Below are 13,259 nucleotides of genomic sequence, written 5' to 3'. Positions count from 1 at the left end.
GCAAATGACTATTAGTCAAACTTCAGACCAGGCCACACCACTCCTATAATTTACCATAAATTTAAAGCCAGATGCCAAAAAATAATAATCTTACAAATCTCATAATTGAAACAACTGCCACCAAATTGAAGAAATTCCTGTCTGGTCTGTTGTCAGTGCTATGCTAGAGATCAGTGAGAGTACTATAGATTGCATTGATATCCTTGGACAAGGAGGAGAAAATTCGCCAGGTCTCAACTCCTGTTACTTAAGTGTCCTCTGCACATTCATAGATTAGAAATTGACAGCAATTCCTGCCTGGAGTTTTTTTAATTTTCTCATGGGAAATGGGCATTGTTGGCTGACCAGAATTTATTGCCCGTTCCCAGCTGCCCTTGAGAATGTAGTAGGGCACTACTGCCTCGAACTGCTGCAGTCACATTCTATAAGCAGACCCACATTGCTGTTCGGGAGTGAATTCAATGATTTTGACCCTGTGATAATGAAGGAATGCCAATATATTTCCAAGACAGAATGGTGAGTGGCTTGTAAGGGAACTTTCAGCTGGTGATATTCCCATACATCTGTTGCCCTTGTTCTCTGAGATGGAAGGCATCAAATGTTTATAAGATGCTATCTAAGGATCTTTGAATTTCTGCAGTACATCTTATAGATCGTATACACTGCTATTACTGAGGTTCGGTGTTGAAGGGATTGGATGTGGTGTCAGCTGAGAGTGTGGCTTTGTCCTCGGTGCTGTTAAGCTTCTTGAGTGTTCTTGAAATGCAAACATCCAGGCAATAGGGAAGTATTCTATCACACTCCTGACTTGTGCCTTGCAGATGATGGACAGGTTTTGTAGGAGTTAGGAGCTGAGCTACTCGCTGCAGTATTCCTAGCCACCAACCTGCTGTTGTAGCCATTATATTTCTCAATTCCAGTTGAGTTTCTGGTCATTGGTAACCCCTAAGATGTTGATAGTGGGGTATTCAGCGATGGTAACACCATTCATTGTCAAGGGTGGTGGTTAGATTGTCTCTTATTGGAAATGGCCATTGCTTAGGTTTAATGTTACCTGCTGCTTTTTAGCCCAAGCCTCGAGATTGAACCACTTCAGTAAGGTGGCTGTCACTTTGAAGTAGATTGCTGGCCTGCAAATGGAATTGTATCCCAGCATACATTCAGAAAAGAAGTAAGTAAATGCTCTTTTGTGTTATTTCTTTTCATTAGGGGTAGAAAGTCCACAAGAACTGAGCATCTTACATTCAAATAGAGCAGCATGCTATCTGAAGGACGGAAATTGCACTGAGTGTATCAAGGATTGTACCAGGTGAGAATGTATATGTTTTTCTTGACAGGACCATGTTTTCAAGTTAATACAATAATGTGCCAGGTATGAGAATAATACAGCACATATATGCATGTACTCCAGCAAAATACTAGTTTAAAGAACATATGTTGAATTATAAGAGTAAACTTAATTTTAAAATTAATGGAACAGGAAATTATAAGTTATAATTAATGCTTATAAGCTATAACTTATGCATGGTAACCCCCATACTCAAGATTCTTAAATATGCTGGCCATGCATAAAGCCCTGCACAGCTTGTAAATTGAAAAATTATTTCTCCTCAGGGCCAGAGGCATCAACAGTGTGACTCACTGGGAGTAGCTCACCATTCAGTTCACTGAACAAAAATATTGAATGACCTGACCTAGGGTATCCTAACTTTGAGAAGTTAGGAAGGAAATTGCAGGGTCCGTTGCAGAAATATTTATATCGTCTATAAATAGGACCGACCTATCCCCTCCCTACCTCCCCACCTATACTCTCCTGTCCACCTATCTTCTTTTCTCTCCATCTTTGGTCCGCCTCCCCCTCTCTCTCCCTATTTATTCCAGAAGGACTGGAGAACAGCTAATGTTGTGCCTTTGTTTAAAAAGCGAGGTAAGGAGAAGCCTGGGAACTATAGATCTGAGAGTCTGACTTTGTTGGTGAGTAAGTTGTTAGAAGTGATTATGAAAGATAGGAACTATACACATTTGGAGAGGCAAGGAATGATTAGTGATAGTTAGCATAGTTTTGAGTGAAGGAAATCATGTCTGACAAACTTGGTTACTTCCTCAAAAATCTCAATCAAGAAGTTTGAAGGCAGAGCAATGGACATTGTTTTGATAGACTTGTACACGACTAAAGCCATTGACAAGGTTCCACATGGTAGACTAATTAGTAAATTGGATCACATGGGTTTCATGGGGAGGTTGCTGATTAGAAACAAAATTGGTTCAACGGCAATGATGGGAGGTTGTTTTTCGGACTGGAGGCCTGTGACTAGAGATGTACCACAGGAATTGGTGTTTGGTCTACTTTTGTCATTTATGTAAATGATTAAGATGAGTATATTGAGGGCATGGTTAGTAAGCTTGTGGATGGCAGCAAGATTGGTGCAATAGCAGAAAGTGAAGAAAGTTATCTCGATCAATTGAGTCAATGAGCTGAAGAGTGGCAGATGGTTAATTTACATAAGTGCAAGGTATTTTACTTTGGTAAAACAAACCAGGACAAGACTTCTGCAATTAAAAGTAGGGCTTTTGGGTAGTCATCCAGCTGTACAGCATGGAAACAGACCCTTTTGGTCCATCCCAACCAGATATCCTAAATTAATGTAGTCCCATTTTCCAGCATTTGGCCCATATCCCTCTAACCCCTTCCTATTAATATATCCATCCAGATGCCTTTTAAATGTGGTAATTATATCAATCTCTGATGAAGGGTCCAGGCCCGAAACGTCAGCTTTTGTGCTCCTGAGATGCTGCTGGGCCTGCTGTGTTCATCCAGCCTCACATTTTATTTTCTTGGATTCTCCAGCATCTGCAGTTCCCATTATCACTGTAGACTCGTGCAGTTGTTTCGTAAGTAACTTGATGTAACTTTGGCTTGGCTCAGCATTATCCATTTAAAAATTACAGACAAACTACAATGTGGCTGCAACAATATGAATTCTGCCATTTGCACTAATATTAATAGACAATACAGGTAAATGTACTTCACATGTATACCTTACCAACCATTTGCCACAATACAATGATAAAGTTAATCTTTTATTTACACTAAAGTTTGAAATTCTGTCACTAATTTTTCAGATGCAACTTATTTTTCTATGATTGCTAAGAAAGTTGACTTAAACACAAAGATGTGTCTGACCCATCCATCCGGATAGTGGTTTGATGCTGCTTGCCTTTTGCCCTGAGAAGGCCCTCTTGGAACTGCCTGTTACTGGTTGGGAGTATTTTCTTGCAGTGGCTTGGAGTGGCTTTTCTAATTTATTGAACAGAACACAATGACTAGTCATATTCATGACATTATGTTATTGCTATTTGTGCTGTTCAGTCAGGCATTTTATCCCTTGTTGCATGCTGTTTTTGTAGCTGACCAATAAGCTCAAATGACAAATATTTTGGGTGCTTGAGCTATAATTCTCCAAGTCTTACTAGCTCAGTTGATGTTATCAGAGAGTCGGAAATAGAAATTGTTTCACGTTTATTCAATAAAACAAGAAAAAACTGCAGGATCAAGTTGTCTGAGGCCAAACCAGACCTTTTGCAACCTTTGTTTCATAGTTGACTCAGAGACGAGTTCGAGGCCTCATGTTCACTGCATCATCCTGACCAGTTAGCTTACCTTCCAAAACGTTGCCTGAGCTTACATTTGCCTCTGCCTGTCTGCTGCTGAAACCCCCGTTGTTCTTTTATTACCTCCTGGATTTGAATATCATAATATTCTACTTGCCAGCCTTCAATCTTACACTCTGTATAAGCTTGAGTTCATTTAAAACTCTACTGCCTGTTTCTGACACACTCCAAGTCCCTTTTTCCCAACACTCCACTACCTGCTGATGTATGCCTAAACTCGTACCGCAAAGTCGTCTTTTCAGTATTTGCATCCTTGTTTATAAATCCTTCCATGGCCTCACTGCACCCCACCTTTGTAACCTTTTCAGCCTTCATCCATTCAAACCTCTGAGATTTCAGCGCACTCTAATGCCTGATTGTAATCACCACCATTGGTAGCCATCCCTTCAGCTGCCATTACCCTAAGCGCTGGATTTCCCTCTTGAAAACAATCTTCTAATTCAAGATACTGCATAAAACCTATCACTTTGAACAAGCTTTTAATCATCTTACCCAGCACCATGTGGTTTGGTGTCGAATTCATTTTGATACTGCTACTGTTAAGTGCTTTGGAACATTTAATTATGTTGAAGACAGATTGTAAAAGTAAGTTGTTGTTGAAACAAATCAAGTTTCAAGTAATTAATGCATCAGTAAGTTTAATGCTGCCAGTGGGAAAATTTCAAAAACTCAGCAGCAACAGAAAAACTGAGCATTTGATAAAGTTTAGAATCATGAGGGAGAGACAGAATAAGCTTTTGGAAAAGTAGATTATTATCTAACTCTTTGATAGATATATTGATTAATTTATCTACATTCTTCTGTAATTTTCTACTCCCTTCAAAACTTAGTTTAAATATCTGGTGAAATTTAAATTCCTCAGCATTAACCCTGAGGAATCAGGACTGCTGGGAGTTTAGATGCATGATGTCAAGATAAAAGGGAAATTGACAGATAATAACAAGTGATATTCCTTAGGGGGTATTTGGAGGTTTATCTGAGTAATCAGATATTCACCATTAACCAAAATTAACTGTTTGTTTTGGTTCTTCAGGAATATGAAGAAAGGGGCAGAAAACAATAGAGGGAAGTAGATAAATTTAAGCAATTTTTATTTTGGATGTGAGAATCATGATAAGATTCCAAATGGGGCATTATGGTGGGTAATGAATATTGGATTGTGCATCATTAAAAACTAGTATGTTACGTCCAGGCTTTTGTTGCTTATGTACTTGCCCTTTTGCCATCCCAGCTGCCATTTTTCATAAACCTTAACTTATCTAATATTCAGCAGTTTGTTCTCTTTCCCTCCAAGTCCTGTTTGTTCACTCCCTGTTATTGATGACTTGCGCAATGTCATCCTATTAAGTTGAGTAATGAATCATTTGTTCAGTAATTGCACTTCCTGTTTAGGTCCCAAAGTACGAAGTCTGCAAGGAATTATGGGTGGAAGTGAATTCTGCTATAGGAAAGATGTTATTAAACTCAAAGGTGCAAAAGAAAAGATTTACAAGGATGCTACTGAGACAGGAGGGTTTGAGTTATATGGAGGGACTGAATAGGCTGAGATCTTTTTCCCTGGAGCATAGGCTGAGAGATGACATTATGCAGGGCATAGATAAGGCGAATAGCCAAGGTCTTTTCTCAGGGTAGGAGAGTCCATAACTCAAGGGCGTAGGGAAAAGATTTTAAAAGGATCTAAGGGGCATTTCTTTCACAGAGGGTGGTGCGTATATGGAATGGGTGTTCGAGGTGAGCACAGTTACAGCATTTAAGAGATGTTTGGACAGGTGCACAGAAAGGGATTTAAAAGGATATGGACCAAATACAGGCAAATGGGACTAGTTCCATTTAGGAAACCTGGTTGGCACGGATGAGTTGAGCCAAAGGGCCTGTTTCTGTACTGTATGATTCGACGATAAGAGACATCCTTTACTGCAAAAAACAGTTCGATACTTTGTGTATGTAGATAAGAAACAGAACTCCAGCTTGATAGCTTTTGAGGTCTGAGGAAGCGTCTCTGGACCTGGAATGTTAGCTCAGATATTTTTCCAAAGGTGCTGCCAGACCTGCTGAGCTTTTCCAGCAATTTCTGTTTTTTTTTCTCTGTAATGATTATTGATTGCCCTGAGGAAGTCAGTGCTTATCACCTGCAAAACAAGAAAGGGAGTAATTCAGGTGGATATGGAGTTGGGTGAAACAGGAGTTCTCCTACTAACCCTACTTTAAAGCCTATGCCTGATCTCGCACCCACTTTTTTTCTGGCTCCTGCCTTTGCCTTGCCTAGTTTATATGACAATGATGTTTGCAGGTTTTGTCAAAAGCCTCACTAATCGAGCACAGCACTGATCATTTCTGAATGCCCAATACGTCAGATTCCTTGGCCAAAATGTGAATTGGAAAAAACCTGCCTTTATCTATAAATCTCATAAGAGTACCCCATCTGTCAATTGACTCCAGTTCTAAGTATCCTCACAAGTTTCCAGTACTCTGACTCTAGTCTTCTATGCATCTTCTCCTGTTCTTTCTATGCCACCTTTAAATTGCAGAATTTAAGCCAGTTGAGACTTATTCTTTGAAATGCCCCTCATAAACCTCTTCCCCCTGTTTTAACCACCTGAAGATCCATGTGAGGAGTCTTTGCACTTAGTCCTTGTGTGCTTTGCTGTAGCCTATTCCAAGATAAAGTATACGCATCCCCCTCCCAGAAGTTTTCTCAACTAACCAGGGAGAGTGTTGGGATAATGCATCCATTCTGTTAAAGGAAGGGTTTCTAAATAACAAAACCACAATTTGTGTTATGATTAGCAATCTTAACATGGAGCTTTGAGGCTGCAGCAATCAGAGAAATGGAGAAAGATCTTTGAAAGGCTGTTTCCCAGGTTTCTCGCTATTACCTGGTAGTGCTGCTGTGGAGTCTCAGGAGCTGCATGGAGATAAGCTGTTCATGGGCTGAGGGGAGAGGACCATTGTTCTAGCTCAGCAAGCATTGATGAGGGACTAAGCAGGGAATGTGGTCATTTCAGCATGGAGACAGTGCACCAAGAGGATTTGGAACCTCAGGAGGCCATAATGGATATGTTGCATAATACTTTAATGTGCCAAGTCCTAAAGATTGACTTTTCCAATTTTCTGATGCTCAATACTCCTCAAGTAAGTTCTAATCATTATTCTTTCTACAAACCCCTCTGAGCAGCCAAAATACACTCTCAAGCATTCCATTGCACCTTCAAATCTGTGGCCTCTCAGTTAGCTTCCACAAATGATGTCCTTTCTTCTCCAGACAACTTACTATGAATACTGTGCATTTCTCTGTCTTCTCGACTTACAAGAGAAGAGAGCACGTAACTTATGAGGCAGAGACAAAGCCGAACAAGCCCTTGTTCTACTGTTGCCTCGGAGACTCGGATATTTGCTGGCACATCAGGAACAGGTGCCCTCACCGGGAGATCCAGGGTACAGTAGTTTGGATTAAATAAATTCTCAATTACTAACCAAAAAAATCTAGTGGGTTTCCTCACTTTCAATTTTTAGCTCACAGAAATCCTGAATGGGACTAGATGATAATTTCAGGATTCTGATTTGATGCTAATTTTGGGCATGTAACTCCTTCATGCACAGACATGCCTCTCCTTCCCAAACTGGAATGTCTTCAATCAAGACATAGGAGGAACTGCAGATGTTGGAGATTCTGAGAAAACAAGGTGTAGAGCTGGATGAACACTGCAGGCCAAGGATCTAGGCCCGAAATGTCAGCCTTCCAGCTCCTCTGCTGCTTGGCCTGCTGTGTTCGTCCAGCTCTATACCTTGTTATTTTGTCCTCAGTCAAGCTTTTGGATAAGCCTCACCCTAATATTTCCTTTTGTCTCTTGTCTTCTGTTTTTGTTATGCTGGTTTCAGAATTGCTTTGTGATGTGTCTTTGCAATAGCAGTGTTTATATGAAGATTGGTTTTTATAATAATTGCACCATGACACTCTCTTTTTGACTTTTCAGTTTCTATGAGTAAGTGCTGATGCTCCAAAGTGATGGTGAAAACACACTTGGATTATCTTAAACCTGTGATTACTAATGTTAGTTTCAAATCCACTCAATTCCAGCTCAGTGCTGACACTTTTGTATTAGGAAATGAAAGACTTAGCTGCATAGCTTGCTGCCCTGTAGATTTGTGTGTGTCTGATGTGTGTTATGTGTCATGATTCATTGTTTGCAAACAAGAGCCTTCTGAAACAATGCTGTTTTGAAAAATCGGAATCGGTTTAAGCTTGATGTATCTACCACCTAGTAAAGTGCTTTCAGGAGTCAAAGATGAAATTAAGTTTGTAGTGGGAGGCAAATATGAAATCTTATTATTTGTATTGCCTTTAGTTTCAAAATGTGCGTATATAGAGAAACTTATCACAGACCACATTGTCTGCAAAGTCCCAAAAATGTCCTATCACGTTTTTAATTCAGATTTATTTCAAATATGTAATGAAGTCATTGGTTACTTATTGACAAAAAGCTATGGTTGCATACTGCAGTGGACAAAAAAATTGATTAATGCAGCAATTCTTGAGCTGCTGCAGCTACAGAATTGGACACTACACAAGGCAGCTTTCTAGTGATCAGTATATTGTAGCGTATGATACAGCATGTGCCCTGTTTGGTTAACCCATTTTTACGAAGTGAACTTAAAATTAAAGGCAGTTAACCTGTTCTTTGGTTTAGTATCGTGCATTTCTGTGAACTTAAATGCTTATATAGTCCTCCAGCTAACCACCTGATACCAGGAGGAATGTTGGTACAGAAGTATTTTGACAAATCTGTGCATTCACATTCTGAAGGAGATAGCTGAGGAGATTGTGGAGGCATTGGTGATCTTGCAGGAATTACTGGAGTCACGGAAGATCCCAGAGACTGAAAGATGGCTGATAAGACACCCTGTTTAGGAAAAGTGGGAGGCAGAAGTTAGGAAGATATAGGCTGGTTAGTCTCAACATGTTCATTGGTAAGATTTTAGAGTCCATTATTAAGGATGAGATTGTGGAGTATTTAGAAGTGCATGGTAAAACAGGCCTGACACAGCATGGTTTCACTGGGGGGAGATCATGTCTAACAAATCTGTTAGAATCAGTGTTGAGACCTCAACTATTCATGTTATCCATTAACAATCTGGACGAGGGAACTGGGGGCATTTTTCCTAAGTTTGCAGGTGACACAAAGGTGGAGGAACAGGTACTGCTGAGGATGCAGGGAGGCTGTAGAAGGACTTGTACACGTTAGGAAAGTGGGCGATGAAATATAATGTGGGGAAAATGTGAGGTTTTGTACTTTGATAAGAGGAATAGAGGCATGGACTGTTTTCGAAATGGGGAAATGCTTTGGAAATCTGAAGCACAAAGGAAGTTGGGAGTCACTTCAAGGTTTCATAAGGTTAACATGCAGGTTCAGTGGCAGTTAGGAAGTCAAATGCAATGTTAGCATTCATTTCAAGAGGGCTACAACACAAGAGCAAAGATGTACTGCTGCGGCTGTATAAGGCTCTGGATGGACAATATTTGGAATATTATGAGCAATTTTGGTGCCTAAGGAAAGATATGATGACCTTAGTGGACGTCCAGAGACTACTCATAACAATGATCCTGGGAATTAAGGACTTGTCATGTGAGGAGCAGTTGTGAACTCTGGGTTAATACACAATGAAATTTAGAAGGATGAGGGGAATCTCAGTGAAACTTACAGAACACTGAGACGCCTGGATAGAATGGACATGGAAAAGATGTTTCCATCAGTAGGCGAGACCAGGACCTGAGGGCACAGCCTTAGAGTGAATGGGTGACCCTTTAGAACTGAGAGAAGAAGGAATTTCTTCAGCCAGAGGGTGGTGAATCTGTGGAACTCATTGCCCCAGAAGGCTGGGGAAAAGTCAAGAAATGAGATTGAGAAGCACATCAGCCATGGCGGAGTGGATTTGGTGGACTGAATAGTCTAATTCTGTTTCTATATCTCATGGTATTATAGTCTTCATACATTCACATTTCTCTGCCCCACCCCTTCTTCTCTTGGTAGGATCTTGACTGTCTGCCCTTTAATGCAATCTCAATATATTTACGATTCTATTTCAACAATGCAGAAAAGGCAGCACTTGGAAAGTGTATTAATCAACTTACTACAAAGTGATATGTATCTTGACTGTGAAATATATTGCTGTCCCTTTTGTGTCATTGGATCAAAATGCTTGAACTCCTTCCTTAATGACATTGTGATCTACCTACACCAAATGGATTGCCATGGACCTTGAGGCAGATCACCATCTTCCCAAGGGCAGCAATGGATGGCAGTAAGCGCTTGCCCAGCCAGTATGTCCAAACACGTATTGCTAATCCACAGCCTAGACTGGTACTGGAATAATAGTACACTGTCTTTAAAACTGTCACTGCCATTTGAGGTGATGCAGCAAATGTATTGTTGGTGCAGTGCACAACTTTCCTTGGTTACAGTGGCAGGAATTCCTGTCTCAAGTGGTACACGGCTCATTAACCACCTAGTCAGGCCCAGATATCTAAAATATTGTTGTAACCTCTAAATACATTCTGGCGTATCAAAAAAAAGTCAGCCTGGAATTTGTTCAACAGGAAATATCATCTTGTACCCCATTAATTAGATATTTTCTCATACTTTTACCTGAGTATTTACTTCATAAGTTGCGGGTGGACAAACAAATAATTTGGCCAACTCTTGGACCTTGGTGGATGATTGGATCAACGGTCTATCATTTGAGGTTTAAGGATTGAGAAAAAAGCAAAGAAATGACAGAAAAAGAAATATAATGAATAAAACTGAGGAGTTATAGTAAATTTGGGTAAGGCAAGAGAAATGAGGAGATGGAAATAAAATTGAGAAAGAATAAAAGACGGAGGTTAAAGTAAGAAATAATTAAACATTTGCAATTTTAAAAAAAACTTCAACAGCATCTTACTAAGGATAGAAATAAGATTCCTTGCATTTAAATTCATCCCTTTTCAGACCTGGAATATATGGCCAGATTTTCATCATTGAGGCAGGTAAAAGGAGCTGATAAAATTCCTGGCTTCACGTGCCCACTGTGGGGATTTATTGGCTCTTTTAGTGTGATCTCCATTGGAAACAGGGACCAGCAACAGTTGGGCTTGCTGACTCTAGAAATATTTGGGCACAAAGGGAAATTGAGGACAATCTGCTGTCTTTGTGAGGCTTACTGAGAAGAAGCACAATGAAAGATTTTCTGAAGAAGAGTCCCGGTCCGAAATATCCTGCTCTTCTGATGCTGCCTGGCCGGCTGTCTTCCTCCAGTTCCACAATGTATTATCTCCTGACTCCAGCATCTGCTGTTCTTTCTATCTCTCATCAGTAAATCACTTGAGTTTTTCCAACAATCAACAATGGTTTCATTGCCATTATTGGACTCTTAATTCCAGATTTTTTTTTTAAATTGAATTCAAATTCCACCATTTGCCATGCCGGGATTCAAACCTGAGTCTTCAGAACATTATCTGGGTCTCTAGATTAACAGTCCAGTGATAATACCAGTAGGCCACGCCCTGTGTGCAATATGTGACAGGTGACAGGTCACAGTTCAGAAGTCAGTTTTTTGTCATAAGCTACTGGATGAATTCCACATTAATAACAACGAGTAACATTAAACTTGCTACCAGTAGAATCAGGGTCAGTGTATTCCTACTTTTGTACAAAGAGAAAATATGATGACTTTACATATACTCATATGTGGATTGGAACTGCATTCCATCTTCAGGGAACGTCAGGAATGTGTAGGGATACTTTCCGATTGCAGTTTCAGCAATATTCAAAAGCTCAACAGCACAAGAAAACAGCCTGCTTAATTTGAACTCCATTCACCATCTTCAATGTTCACTGTCTCCACCACCAATGCAAGGTGGCAGCTATGTGCACCACCTGCAAAATGTACTGTGGTGTCTCACCAGATCTCTTTCAATAGTACATTCCAAACAGCAGATGCAAGTGACTGATGCTGCACTTCAAATTACGCACGATCCTGGCTTGCAGCTATATCAGTACTTTTTCTCTTTAGTCAAAATCCTGGAACTCCCTCCCTGACAGCACTGGGAGTGTACCTGCACAACATGGATTGGTTCAAGAATATAGCTCACTTTCATAACAGCAACTAAGTGATTGGTAAGATAGCAAGGTCCATGATCCATAAATGAATAAAGTTTTGATTTAGTAATGATAAAACAGAGTTGTTACCTTCAGGTAAATGCCAGAATAACATTCATGATCAGCATCTTTAAACATTTAAGTGCAAACAAAGTTTGTTCATTTTGAGAAATGACCCAAAGTAAAATATTTTTCAGTCAAATTAAATGATTATTGCTTCTGAATAACATTAGTTACTACTCATTTCTACATTAATGACAGCGTAGATGAGGGCAGTATTTTTGATTATTGTATACTGGGACTTCAAGGCTTTTGATAAGGCCCTGCATGGGAGACTCATAGCAAAGGTGAGGGCTGATCAAATATAAGGAAATTTGGCAAATTGGATCCACAGTTGGCTGAGTTGCAGGAAGCAGAGGGTGATGATTGAGAGGACAAGAGGATAAAATGGTTAAGAAGACTTTTGGAAGATTTGCCTTTACCAGCCAAGGCATAGGATTTAAGAGCAGGGAGGTAATGCTGCATCTGTAGAAAATGCTGGTTATGCAATAACTATAGTATTATGTGCAGCTCTGGAATCCACATTTTAGGGAGGGAGGGGGGCACATGATCGCACAAGAGAGAATCCAGAGGAAATTTACTAGGATGTTTCCCTGTACTAGAGAGTTTTAGTGATGAAGGGAGATTGGATTGACTGGGATAGTAGGAACTGCCGATGCTGGAGAATCTGAAATAACAAGGTGTAGAGCTGGATGAACACAGCAGGCCAAGCGGCATCAAAGGAGCAGGAAAGCTGACGTTTCGGGTTGAGAACCTTCTTCAGCAATGAGGGACTGGAATGGGATTCTGAAATAAATAGGGAGAGAGGGGGAGGCAGATAGAAGATGGATAAAGGAGAAGGGAGGTGGAGAGGAGACAGACAGGTCAAAGTGGTGGGGTTGGAGCCAGTAAAGGTGAATATAGGTGAAGAGTTAGGGAGGGGAAAGGTCCATCCGGGGGGACAGTCAGGTCAAGGAGGCGGTAGGAGGTGGGAGTGGGTTTTGAGGTGGAAAGAATGGTTAGGGAGGCAGAGAAGAGCTGGGCTGGTTTGAGGATGCGGTGGGGGGAGGGGAGATTTTGAAGCTTGTGAAGTCCACATTGGATACCCTTGGGCTGCAGGGTTCCCAAGTGAAATAAGAGGTGCTGTTACTGCAGCCTTCGGGTGACAGCATTGTGGCAATGCAGGAGGCCCAGGATGGACATGTCGTCCAAGGAGTGGGAGGGGGAGTTGAAATGGTTCGCAACTGGGAGGTGTAGTTGTCTGTTGCTTTGGTTGCCCACTTCACTTCTACCCATTCTCAATCAAACTATGTTTTTTGCTTCCTTTAGAATTTTATATTGTACATTTTCATTGTGCACAGTACCTCTTCAAGTTCAGATTTTTGTTGAATCTCGGTCTGGTATTCAAAAAAA

The 13,259-nt window shown here is 40.5% G+C and overlaps 1 protein-coding gene across 6 annotated transcripts in view; it reads left to right on the top strand.

Moving 5' to 3' along the window:
- The window catches only part of LOC125451579 (sperm-associated antigen 1-like), a 118,071-nt gene that overhangs the window by 47,915 nt on the left and 56,897 nt on the right, over positions 1–13,259 (top strand). For all 6 annotated transcript variants that reach the window (XM_059646000.1, XM_059645999.1, XM_059645996.1 and 3 more), the window contains one exon: positions 1,210–1,309. In XM_059646000.1, the coding sequence (XP_059501983.1) occupies positions 1,210–1,309 (100 nt within the window). The remainder of the gene's footprint in view (positions 1–1,209; positions 1,310–13,259) is intronic.

The sequence above is a fragment of the Stegostoma tigrinum genome, chromosome 5, assembly GCF_030684315.1.
Source record: "Stegostoma tigrinum isolate sSteTig4 chromosome 5, sSteTig4.hap1, whole genome shotgun sequence".
In the NCBI taxonomy this organism is placed as follows: domain Eukaryota; kingdom Metazoa; phylum Chordata; class Chondrichthyes; order Orectolobiformes; family Stegostomatidae; genus Stegostoma; species Stegostoma tigrinum.
The sequence above is the reverse complement of the archived record's forward strand: the minus strand, read 5'-3'. Positions and strand labels throughout refer to the sequence as shown.